This window comes from Vombatus ursinus, unplaced genomic scaffold (assembly GCF_900497805.2).
Source record: "Vombatus ursinus unplaced genomic scaffold, bare-nosed wombat genome assembly UNPS02014813.1, whole genome shotgun sequence".
Lineage (NCBI taxonomy): Eukaryota > Metazoa > Chordata > Mammalia > Diprotodontia > Vombatidae > Vombatus > Vombatus ursinus.
Genome location: NW_020954591.1, coordinates 12,259,534 through 12,272,588, shown reverse-complemented (window position 1 = coordinate 12,272,588; position 13,055 = coordinate 12,259,534). Strand labels below are relative to the sequence as shown.

At 41.6% G+C, this 13,055-nt stretch overlaps 1 protein-coding gene across 1 annotated transcript in view; it reads right to left on the bottom strand.

Annotated features, from left to right (window-relative positions):
- Positions 1 to 13,055, bottom strand: part of FLT1 (fms related tyrosine kinase 1) — a 191,136-nt gene that overhangs the window by 38,477 nt on the left and 139,604 nt on the right. Inside the window, exons 16-18 of the mRNA XM_027877641.1 lie at positions 12,945 to 13,051; positions 6,757 to 6,889; positions 199 to 303 (exon numbers count right to left, since the gene is read on the bottom strand). Of these exons, the coding sequence (XP_027733442.1) occupies positions 199 to 303; positions 6,757 to 6,889; positions 12,945 to 13,051 (345 nt within the window). The remainder of the gene's footprint in view (positions 1 to 198; positions 304 to 6,756; positions 6,890 to 12,944; positions 13,052 to 13,055) is intronic.

The window sequence follows — 13,055 nt, the reverse complement described above, 5'->3', positions numbered from 1 at the left end:
GTTTGGATACAATGAAAGGGCTGCACTTGAGGACCTAGAGGGCCACATGTGGCCTGGAGGCCGCAGGTTCCTTACCTCTGGACTACACAACATCCCTTTGCCAACCCTAACTGACCCCCGGGGAACACTAATGGACAGTGGCTCTATCTCCAGAAGACACATACATGTGTGCATGCACGCACACATACACACACGTACCTTTCAGCATTTTCACAGCCACTGTCCGGCACGTGGGCGATTTCTTAATGCCAAATGCAGCTGCTTGGACCACTTTTCCAAAAGCTCCACGTCCAAGTGATTTTCCTGCAATGAAAACAAACTGTTGAACTGCGTGACAAGTCAATAGGGTGAACTGAAGTCTATTTAGCAGAGAAGCACCTCCTCCTAGATCCACCTAGGGCTGCAGAAACTCTCTTCTACTTTCTTGTATAGCACCATGATAGAGTGGTTTTGGAAGCAACCCCTAATGAAGCGGTCCCAAAAGATGGCGCATATGTAACAGGCAGCACATTTCTAGCTGTCCCTTCCTTTCCTGGTCGGTTCTGTATTCACGTGGCTTCTAATGAATCCCCTTGACTCTCATTAAAGATTTATGGGTGAGAAAGGACCTCTACAAGTGATGTTATAGGCAAGTTTTATTTAAGATCGTTCTTTGACAATAAACACTTCCATAAAATTTACAATCTCCTTTGATAAACCTATTCTATTATTTAATAACCCTGACAACTAGAAAATCTTTCCTTATATCTAACTTAATTTGCTCCTGCTGAAGCTGATGGTAATTTCTTTGTGTTCTTTCCTCATTAAAGAGGAAGGAATAAGGAACAAGGTAGTCATTATCTTCTGTATAACAATGCTCCACAGACTGGAGAATATGTTTAGTTATGACTCAATTTTCTCTTCTTTGAATTAAATATTACTATGCCTTCTAACTTGTCCTCATATGTTGGTTGTATATACTTAGGGTTCTAAATGTGAATCTATTAAAAAACTTATGCTCCAAATTTGAGTCCATTAAAAATCGGCTCTTAATGGGGAATCACCTGAAATGTCTCTACCAACAAATGCACCAAGAGGGTAAGATTTTCTTTCCTTTTTTTTTTTTTAGGCAATTGGGGTTAACTGACTTGCCCAGGGTCACACAGCTACTGTCAAGTGTTTGGTCTGAGGCCAGATTTGAACTCAGGTCCTCCTGACTTCAGGGCCGGTGCTCTATCCACTGCGCCACCTAGCTGCCCCTAGGGTAAGATTTTCTACATGGCAACATCAGGGAGTCCCTGGTAGCCCAGGAAAACAAGGCCCAGGTCCTGCTGGATGACCCACTGTGCCAACCGCCTGAGCCTCCTAGGAATGTACTCCCAGAGCCACTTCATCTCCTTTTATATTAGTACTCTTCTGCACCCAGGCCACCCTCAGGAAACAAGTAAGAGAGAACTCAGAGGAGGGATGTGCTCGGAGGCATGGCAAGATGAGTGGAAATTATTCCTACAAAAGTCTCTGCATGAACAAGTTGTGCTTTTTGAGTTCTCTTGGGAGGTCATGTCACTCCTTTGGAAATGGCTAAATTCCCACAGTGAATCCTGGCAGTGACAGTGTTAATTGGCTACCCAGTCTCTCCCACCAGCCTCCCCTAACAGTCTGCCTCCATCCTGCTTTAGCTAATTAACCTTTCTTCCTTCCTCACACCCCTGTCTCTTCCCTCAAAGGACACACGTTTTTCTAAGTTTCTGTTTGAGTCTGACGTTAATTTTTTCTGCTCTTTTGTTATGTTAGCAACTTTCTACTTTCAACATATCCCACATCTCTCCTCCCTTTATTTGGCATCTTCAGCTGTAAATTATCTAAGGCAAAAATCACTTTGGGAGTGCATTTTATTCCCCCAGTGAAAAATACCAAGTGAGAGGTTAAAAAATCAGTAGAAACATAGCAGCCTTTTCGTTGATGATCCTTTCTTCCCTACAAATGAGGTTTTATAAGTCTGAAAGGGAGCCGCACTTTCAAAGCATGAAACATACAGAGGAATCCATGGCACTTTTTCTGATGCATGTAAAAATGTTCAAAGATGGGCCAGAATGGGATCAATATGCCTTCAAACTTAAATAACTGGGACTTCTGTTTGACTCTAGAAAGACTAAATGAGAGGAAGAGCATGAGAGAGTGGGAGGGCAACCTCTCAGAGTTGTAAGAATTGTCCATTGAGCTGAGGACTTGTTGTTGTTGGTGTTGTTGTTACCGTACTAATTCCTACTCTGATGCTTCTTCGTTGCCAAGATTGACCCTCACCGCACTCTCTCTGGTAGAACTTAGCACAGAGTTGGAAAGGATTCAATATGGTGCATTGGAGAGAGTTGGAGTCAGGACAACTCATGTTTGAATCTTGCCTCATACATATCTGCATGGCAAGGACAAATCATTTAACCTCTTAACCTCCATTTCCTCAGCTGTAAAATGGAGATCACAATAGCACTTATTTATGTAGTTGTTATGAGAATCAAATTATATATATATATATATGTATATATATATAAACCATGATATGCACAATTGTCATTAACATGGGGCTGAAGAAGAGGTATGTGCCTCTTGTCTAGGGACCTGCCGAGCTAGGCTTTAAGAAAGCCCATTCCTGGAAGGCTGGTCACCAGAGACTGATGACATTTTCAACTCCAGCTGCCCATAACGTATGCCCTGTCTTCTTTATTTTCCCTCCTTAACTGTCTTTGCAGGTGTCCCCCTCTCACCACTTTGTGGCTGCTACCCCAGTTCAGGCTATCATCATCACCTCCTCTTTTGGCCATTGATGATCTGATGATGGTAATAGAGTCCTAACTAGTCTCTCTGCACTGAGTCTCTGTTCTCTCTGATCCTTCTTCCACACAGTTATTTGACATTACTAAAGCACAGATAGGTATGACTAATAGGCTTGAGAAGCTAAGTGGAGCAGTGAGTAGGGCACTGGGCTTGGGATCAGGAAGACTCATCTTCATGAGCTCAAGTTACTGTTTGACTCTGGGCAAGTCACTTTAACCCTGTTTGCCTCAATTTAGTCATCTGTAAAATCAGCTGGAGAAGGAAATGGCAACCTACTCCAGTGTCTTTGCCAAGAAAACCCAAAATGGGGGCACAAAGAATCAGACATGACTGAATAACAACAAAGAACAACAACAAGGTGCTTAATAAGTGCTTGTTGAATGAATAAAGAAAACATGGAGGGGTCAATCTGCTTCGGGGGAAGGCACATTCACACAGATGAAATCATGATACTTTCATAGTATCAGTATAAAATGTTCTTGTTAGGGTGGGGGCCCAGCTCTGCTCAAAGGCAAGAAAGCTCTTCCTCCTAGAATTCTGCTCTGCTTTCTTGGGAGGAGTGGGTACAAGGCCTGGCCTGAGCCTGGGAAACACCAGAAGTATCCTTCTCAATATTTGGCTGATTACCCCCAGACTCCTTGGGGTTCCTCTTCCCACACTTGTAGCCACCATGCATTCTCTTCTCAGTCATCACAATGCATTCAGTTTTAAACAAGTGTTTGGGGACTTAGCTCCTATCAGAATAAACTAGTTCCCACATTAGGATTAGTTGGTTGACTCACTTCAGCCTCTTCAATTGTTCATTCGGGAAGCAGACTGCCACCTCATAAAACAGCATGAAGCTATGATATTCCCTTGAATCAGTCGATGCACTGACACCCTTCCCAGAGATCTGAATTCCCTCTTTTTGTGGAGGCCCAGTCATGCTGGAATTGAATTCTCCTGATCATTTGCTTCTCTTCCCCAGAAAGTGCTCTTAATTTTTTTTGCCTGGAATGCCACCGGTTTGCTTAGGAATGTGCTGGATCATTATCTACAATGCCAGGATGTTGGAATCTCCTCCCAGACTTTCCTTGACTTGCTGGGGCTCACAGCACGCTGAAGGGGCTGCTCATAACAATTTCCCCATCCTGCCCCCTTGCAGACTGTGCCCCAATTCAGGGCTAACACAAGATCCTCAGACATCCAGGAATAGTTAGCTCACTTGACAAATTCCAGATACCCTGAGTTGTCTTCTGTCTTGGACCGTTTCTGCTTGAAATGCTTTTTTAATAGAAGGAAGTTGTCAGACATTTTCTTCATTTTCATCTGTGATAAATTTTTGTGACATAAATTCCCTAATAGGTCTTAATGGAGAAATATTAACAAAACTGTTTAAAGCATATTTTCATGATCCCAGGAATTTCAGTGCTGGCAGCAAGCAATGTGGAGACTTGGGTCTCAATTCTATCCCTTTTGCACAGGGGCTCCTAACCTGGGGTCAGTGAATTAAAAAAGTATTTTGATAACTATGTGTTAATATAATTGGTGTCCTTTGAAATCCTATGCATTTTATTTTATGAATTTTAAAATGTGATTCTGAGAATTGTTTCCAGAGATTTTGCCAGATTGCCAAAAGAATTCATCACAAAAGGTAGAACCCCTGCTCTAGCTGGTGTTGTAAATTGCAAATAATACTATTCTCATAATAATAATCGGTAGAACCTTGGTATAAAAACGTTGAAGTAGCATGAGACCACAGAAGGGATGGAACAGGCTGCAGACCCACTAGATTTCTCAACACTTCAAGCCCTGACAGATTGCACAATAGGGTGCTAAGTATAAGCCATTAGGGAACAAAACATCTTGGTTCAAATCGTGGCTCTGCTAATCACTTATCTGTGTGACCTTGGGCAAATCTTCAGGCCTCAATATCCTTATACGGGGTGGGGGGGGCAGTCAGGTGGCACAATGGATACAGCACTGGGCCTGAAGTCAGGAAGATTCATCTCGTCTAGTTCAAATCAGGCTTCAGACAATTACTATGACCCTGGGCAAGTCACTTAACCCTGTTTGCTTCAGTTTCCTCATCTGTAAAAATGAGCTGGAGAAGGAGGCAAACCACTCTAGTATCTTTCCCAAGAAAATCCCAAATGGGAGAAATACAGAGTCAGACATGACTGAAAAACAATTAAACAACAACAGAATCCTTCTGTGTAATACATAAGCCTGTTTTTTTCCCCCAACTAGACCAAGGCTTTCATGATTACAAAAAAAAAAAATGGCTTTGGGCCTTCCTGGTCTTGTGTTAATTATGGAATCACTTCCCAGTTCCCTCCTCTCCTAATATCAGGAGAAAGTTCCCAGACTTAAGATGCAGGAGACGTCATCCACCTGAAGCTCGTCCCAGAACCTCATGCTGACATCAATCAAGCTCTGACATCTGGCAAGTCCAAGAGGGAAGAGGATGATGAGAAAGTTCCCCCACACAGTGAACCTGGTGGCCTACTATTCCACCAGGATCACTCAAGGAATTCTGGTAGAATTATAAACGTCTCCTTTAAAGAGATTACTAGACTGGGCCAAGAAAAGAAGGGTTCTGTGATAGATAGGCACATTTATCTTTCTATTGAAAGAAATCATGTTTAATTGTGACTAATAATGCTGGAATACAACCGAGCATAAGAATGGCTCATGATTGTGGGAAAACTATCCCTTGTTCACTGCCAAGGTCATGGAGGGGCTGGGCTAAGTGCCATGTCACTTAGACTTGCATAAGGAACTCATCCAGCATGTCACCTGCCTCTAACGTCTCCAAAGTTAGTCCTTTCCTTATCTGTCAGCAGCCTTTTCTATCCTTCTGCTTCTTCTCTGCTTTTCACTAATTTCCAGTTTTCTTCCCACACCAAACAGAAATCTCAGGGCCAGTTTTTCACCAGGCAAAGAGTGATACAATGCCGAGGAGTTCGGGTTCCAGCAAGCAAAGGTTTAATTCCTCCCTCCTCCTCCTTTCCTCTCACCTCTTTCCACTACCAATAAAACTTCTCACAGCCAGTGAAACTCACAGGTACCCATCACATGGAGAAATCTCTTTCCTTTCAGGCAAAGTATGACAAGCTCCAAGAATGTAAGATCCACAATGTGTTTTCCTAGTTCTATCGACTAATGATTCTGGCATTCATGCAGGAGTAAGTGGAAAACTTTCGAGGCCACTACCAAAATATTTTTGGGCAGGAGTAATTAAGACTTCAATTGTTTTCTTGCATTTCAGGCTGGCCAGCCTGGGGTTTAATTTGCACTATGACGTCTGAGCAGGAGGTACTGGTAAGCCAAAAGAAAGCACATTCATTGCATGTTTACAGCATCTAAATTCCCTGGAAAACAACAGCCCATTCCTCATCAGAAACTAAACTTAAATGACCCCTCCCACTCACCCAGGATTTTTTCCCCCTTGGTTTGTGCATTGCCAAAACTCAAGGAAATTCAAGGTGATTTATACATCAGAATGGAGAAATTTCCAATTCCAAATCTATTGAAGAGAAGGAAGTTTTTAAGTGAAATGTGGAATTTCACCTCTACCTTCCAGTAAGAGTATCTCTAAAGTGTGTTGCTACTGATTTGTAACCCTCTGTGTTCCTGTCTCTGTCTCTTCTCTCTGTTTCTGTTTGTCTCTGTCTTTCACTGTCTGTCTCTTTCTCTGTGTCTCTTTTCTGTCTCCCTCCTCTCTGTGTCTCTTCTTTCTTTTCTGCCTCTGTCATTCACTGTCTCTCTCTGTCTCCTCTTTCTTTGTGTCTGTTCTTTATGCCTCTTCTCTGTTTCTGTCTCTTACTATCTCTCTCTCTTTCTTCTCTCTCTCTCTCTCTCTCTCTCTCTTTCTTCTCTCTCTCTCTCATACACATACACCCTCCTCTTCCCCCCACACAATGTGAGATACATACTGGGTATGTCATTTAATAGATACATTACCCAGCTTAAGTCTTTCTCGGGCAAACTCCCACTTGTTGGCGTCGTAGGGTAGACGGTCACATTGTTCATCAAGAGGAACTTCATCTGGATCCATTATAATCGATAGATAATCTGTCTTTATTTCAGAAGAAGTCTGGAAAATAGAGGCCACGTCTAAGTCATCACCAAAAAAAAGATGTCATTAAAAAAAAAAGGCTGCTAATATCCATTGGAAAACAATAGTTGGTAACATCTGTTGGTTCAGGTCACTCAGTTTGGACTTAATTGACTGTGACTGGGCACATGAAGCATTTCTTCTTACACATATGTAAACTCACACTCCACCACGGGGCAACACCTAGTCAAGAGTCCCTTCTTGCACCCCATCCCAGTTCTCCTCTGATATTTTGAATACACAATGCAGGCAGATTCTTCAATGACATCCATATGCAGGCTTTCTTGCAAATAATTACCATGTGATGGACTTTTTTTTTAAGAAAAAAAAAAGGAAAGAAAAGCATTTTCACAAAGTAATTCCAAACAATGGCTAAAAATAGCTTCATAGAATGATTATGTACAAGCAAGAATATATAGAACAGATGGAGCTTCATTGTTGATGTTTGTTTCTTTTCTGCATTCCCAAGAAAGGTCAAATGTGTAGTAAGGGAATTGTTATAAAGGCTTAAAATCTATGATTCAGTGGCCAGCGTATTTCTCACGCAGAAGTCACGATAATTTCCTGGTGTTATTGCTATCAGAGAAGCTGAGAAAAAAAGATCTCCCTTTTGTGAGAAACACAAGCTAATTATTTTATATGTAACTGAAATTTGGATTTTTGTTGTCAAGTCAACAAGCATTTATTAGGCTCCTATTATGTGCCAGGCACTGGCCATACACGTCCCTGTCCTCAAGGAGCTTTCATTCTACTTGTGGACACAACAGTTCTACCTATAGTTATACACAGAATAAATGCAAAATAAATACAAGGTAGTTAGGGAGGGTGTTAGAAGCTGGGGAATCAGAAACAGCTTTATACAGAAGGTAGTGTGTGAGCTGCATTGAGGAGTAAGTGGATTTTAGGTATAGGAGACAGCCAATAAAAAGGCACAGGAGAGCACCCACCCCAGAGTCAGGAGGACCTGAGTTCAAATCTGACCTCACACGCTTACTAGCTGTGTGACCCTGGGCGAGTCACTTAACCTCAATTACCTCTAAAAAAAAAAAGGCACAGAGACAGCAGATGAGTTCCACATATGAGGAACGGAACCAAGGCCAATTTGGCTGGATCATAGAGTTCAGAAAATGGGGGGAGGTTGTATAACAAGATTGGAGCCAGGTTGTAAAGGACTTTAAAAGCCAAACAACAATGGGTTGATATTTTATCCTAGAGGCAACTGGGATTCACCGAAGTTTATTGAGTAAGAAGCAATGCAGTCAGATCTACACTTTAGGAAGATTACTTTGGCAGATGTGAGCAGGATGGACTAGAGAGGGGTGGGGTAGAGACTCAAGGCAAGGGTACCAATTATGAAGCCATTGCAATAGCTGAGAAGAGATGAATGGGCTTAAACTAAGGTGGTAGCTGTGTACAAAAACTATTTTAGAGATAGAAATGGCAAGAATTGACAAGCCAGGACACCACCAACACAAACACATACCCACATGCCCATTCAGGACACTAGGTTATCCACTGTTGGTATATAGAAATACCAAGGAGAATGTTTTGCTTTCATGTTTTTGTTTTATCTTGTTACATAAATCAAGCCTAAAAAATACACCTTGTTTTTAATTATATGTACCTCTGCACTCTGTCTCATCAGAAGTCCTTCTCCAGGTGGTATTTTCTCTCTGACTGTTAATTATATATCCATATCCTTGAGAACTGATGACTTTACTTTCATGGATGGACTCTTCTACTGACCAGAAAGGAAACATCCCTGCCCATATTGGGCATAATGTCATAGTTATTGCCCAGAAATCATGCAAACTTCATTTCAATAAGTATCAGGACCCTTTTCTTTATTGTCTGCTTAACCAGCTCCAGAACCCTGGTAAAGAAAAGTGCTGCAGACGTAAAATCTCACACCCATCCGCATTCTTCAGTCCACAGTCACCCTGCCTTGGGCTTTCACAGTTCACCTCATCCATCACTTGCAATCATTCCCCTTCTCACAAAAGTTATCGTTAATATGGGTGACAAATAGCTTAAGGCAGAGAAGTTTCCCCAGTTTTTTCAGAGGGTGAATAATGGAGAAAGATATGGAGCATGTGCCACAAAATGCATTTTCCATCGATGTTGGGCTGGGAGACACAACCTTCCAGACATGTATGTCCCAGAGTAAGAGGGTGTGAATTCCTTTATGGAGGCGCTATATTTTTTTATGTCAAAACAATTGGAACAACTTTTCTGGCTAAACCCTCCAAAGTCAAAATATAGCTAACAACTTTGAGTAGGATTCTCTGACCCACATTGAAGAACTAAGGATACCATAAGCCTTAAGAGCAAACTTACTGGGTTTCCCCCAGGAGTCATCTTCAATTCTTCTCCCTTCCTATCCCTATCTAATAACTTCCATATTACACTTCCATAACATCTCTTGCTATCTGTCCTGTTGTCTCCATCGACAAAACCACTTCCCTTGTTCCAGCCCCCCATTCTTCTTGGTCATTCATTGGTTTCCTTAGTTCTAGTCCTTGTCTCCACCCTCCAATCTATTCACTACACAGCTGTCAATCAATATTTGGAAAACCCAGGTTTAATTATGCCACCTGCCTCTGCTAAAGGAGCTCCAGTGGTTCCCTGTTGCCTTTAGGATAACCTCTTCTGTTTGGCATTTAAGGCCCTTCACAATCTGGGTGCAACTCTTCTTTACAGATTTATTTCACACTTGTCTTCTTTACACACTCATCATTTCCATTATGCTGCTCTATTTCCCATCTCTCACTTCCCGTTCTTTTGCAAAGGCCACGCCCATTGTCTGGGATTCTCATACTCCTCACATCTTCCTGAGAGCAAGGGTCAACCCATGTGCTCATTCCTATATGAGACCCTTGCCCAACCCCAGAATTTTTTCATTATTACTTCCTTCTAGGTATATACACTAGTTCCTCCCAGCGGGATGTATACTCCTTGAAGGCAGGTGCTCTTTCATTTTTTGTCTTAATATCTCAGCCTTGGCAGAAGGCTTTGCACATAGGAAGCACTTAACAAATGCTTGTTGAATGAATGAACATGTAGATCACCCTCTAACAGGAGAAGGTAACCAACAGTTGTCTCCCCTTTGTAGCTTTGCTGTTGTTCAGTTATGTTTGACGCTTCATGACCCTGTGCTAATACTGTCCATGGGATTTTCTTGGCAAAGATACTGGAGTGGTTTGCCATTTCCTTCTTCAGCTCATTTTACAGGTGAGGAAACTGAGGCCAACAGGGCTAAGTGACTTACCCAGGGCCACAGGGCTAGTAATTGTCTGAGGCTAGATTTGAACTTAGGAGGATGAGTCTTCCTGACTCTCCAGGCCTGGTGCTCTATTCACTTTGTCACCTAGCTGCCCTTTTGTAGGTTTAGAGAGCACATGGTTGTGTCTGAAGTACTGGAATGGGAGAATTATTTTATTTGTAATCCATAAATAACTAAAGTAAATCAGAGGAAACACTGAATAAACGTTAAATTCTCACTTAATAATCTTCTGAGTATTTGGTGTGTCCCTCTCTAGTTTCCAAATTTGGCGATCTTAAATAGGTCAAGTAAAACGTAGTGTAATTTGAGGCCGAGGTGCTTACAATCTTATAATTGTCAATATACCAGAGAAAGGCATTTTGGGGCACAGAAAAATATCAATAGTCAATATGAACAAATTATGGTTGGGATCTCTTTTGATGGCTGAGACTGCTGAATAATAACCTTTTTGCTTCTTAACCAATTACATTTTGGCAATTACAATCTTGTGGGTAAAACTTTTGTAGGTTTCTAATTTTCTCAGAATAAAGACTAAAAAAAGTCTTAATTCAGATAACTGAACCTGAGCATGGTTGACTAAAAATATTAGAAAAGGGAAGAGTGGAGGGCTTTTAAGTGTAGCATCAGAGAATCAAAGAGCCATTTTGTTTGGGTAAACCATGGAAAATTGGTCAATTTTGACAGAATGAAGCGGGGAGAAAAGACATTTTAGGCAGGGATCACACCATAAGCAAAGGATCAGTAGCAGGAATAAGCAAGACACATTCAGGAGATGTTGTAAAAATGAGCCTTATCGTAGAGTAAGCTTACAACAATTTACAGAGTTGGGGAAATTGGAATTAGAAGCCTAAATGGGGACCAATTTATTGAGGGCCTTGACAGCCAGACTGAAGAGTCTGAACTGTATTATTATATAGGCAGTAGAGAACCATTCAAGATTTCTAACTTGGCATTATTTTCAGGGACGGGAATGACAGAATTCACATGTAGCATAGACTGTCTTAGGATTATAGGATCAGACGCTTGGAGCTGAAAGGGACCTTGGGGCTCCACTCACTTTATAGCTGTTGATACAGAGTCTCAGAGAGGTTAAATGATTTGCTTACAGTCATATAGGCAGTAAGTGGTAGAGATGGTATAAATCGGATTCCCATGACTACAAAACCAATTCTTTTTCTATCGTACCACTTAACTCCTTTGAATTATAGTTATTTTTGCACACCCCTTAGTTCTCTTATTAGATTACAAGCTCTCCTAGAGTGAGGAGACTGTGCTGTTTCTTACAAAAGACACTCCATCTCTGAACTCCTGATGTTTTCATCGGCTGTCCCCCATGGCAGGAACTCTCTCCCTCCTCATTCCTACTTCCTGTCTTCTCTGGTTTCTTTCAAGTCTCAGTTACAGTCTCACCTTCTTCATGAAGCTTTTGACCATTCTCCTTAACTAGGGGTAGGGAACCTGCTGCCTTAAGGCCGCATATGGCCTTCTAAATCCGTGAGCGAGGCCTTTTGACCGAATCCAAAATGGATGCGGCTAAGGCCGCGCTCAAGGATTTAGAAGGTCACTTGTGGCAGATTCCCCACCCCTGCTCCTTAACCTTAATTCCTTCTCTCTGAGGTTATCCCCAATATATTCTTTCCATTCATCTTGTTTGTATGTAATTGTTGCACGTTGTGTCCCCCAATAGGCTATGAACTCCTTAAGAGCAGAGACCATTGTGAGCTGCTGCTGTTATTGTTGTTTTTGCCTCTCTTTGTGTTCCCAGCACTAAGCACAGTGCTGGTACACAGTAGGAGCTTGATAAATGCTTGTTGACTTGACTTACCCCATGGTGCATAATAAATTGCCTTGCACATAGTAGGTGCTTAATAATACTTGTTGAATATATGAATGAAGGAATGGATCAGAGTATGAATGAATCAATTAAGACTCATTTATTAATTACCTACTATGTATCAAGCACTGTGCTAATTTCTGGGGATGCAAAGGCAGAAATTAAACAGTTTCTGCCCTCAAGGATCTTATCTGGGAGAGAAAAGATGAGCACACCCAAGTGTACAAAGCATGACACCTCATTATAAAGCTATCTAAAAGGCCCTCTTTCTTAGTTATGTGGTTCTGTAAATCTGTAGGAAATTTAGCATTGGGTTTTTTTTAAACTTAAAACCTTTTTTTTTCCAGCTAGAAAAGAGGGTTAGAAAGCACTGGTATATGTGCCAAATTTAAATTAAAATCTCTAATTGTTGTTTGTTTTTGATAAATTATCAGAGCAAAAAAAAATCCCTTCTGCCCCCATGAAAGGTTCATCTCTTTGTGGTTTTCATCTAATGAAGGACACATTTGTAGATAGAACAATAATAATAGCCAAGATTTATATATGCCAGGCAAGGTGCTAAGTTCTTACAATTATTAGCTCATTTGATCTTCAGAACAACCCTGCAAGGTAGGTGTTATTATTATCCTGACTCGTCAGTTGAAGAAATTGAGGCAAACAGAAGTTGAGTGACTCATCCAGGGTTACGGGGCTAGAAATTGTCTGAGGCCAGCTAGTGTATGACGCTGAATTTGAACTCAGGTTTTTCCAACTCCAGGCCCAGTGCACTATCTGCAGGGCCACCTAGCTGTCTCCAACATTTTTAGGATACCCGGGTAAAGTAGGAAGGTGATTTAGAATTAGAATTTCCTTATCATTGCCCTCCCCAGGTCAGGGTTTATAGAAGGGAGCACAGGACTAGCTGAAACTGTTCTTACCCTTTTCAGTTTTCGGATAAAGAGAGTTAACAAGAGCCAGAAGAGTGTTGCAGCCACACAGGTACATGTCAAAGTGATTAACTCCAGGTTGGATTTGTCTGAGGTGCCTGG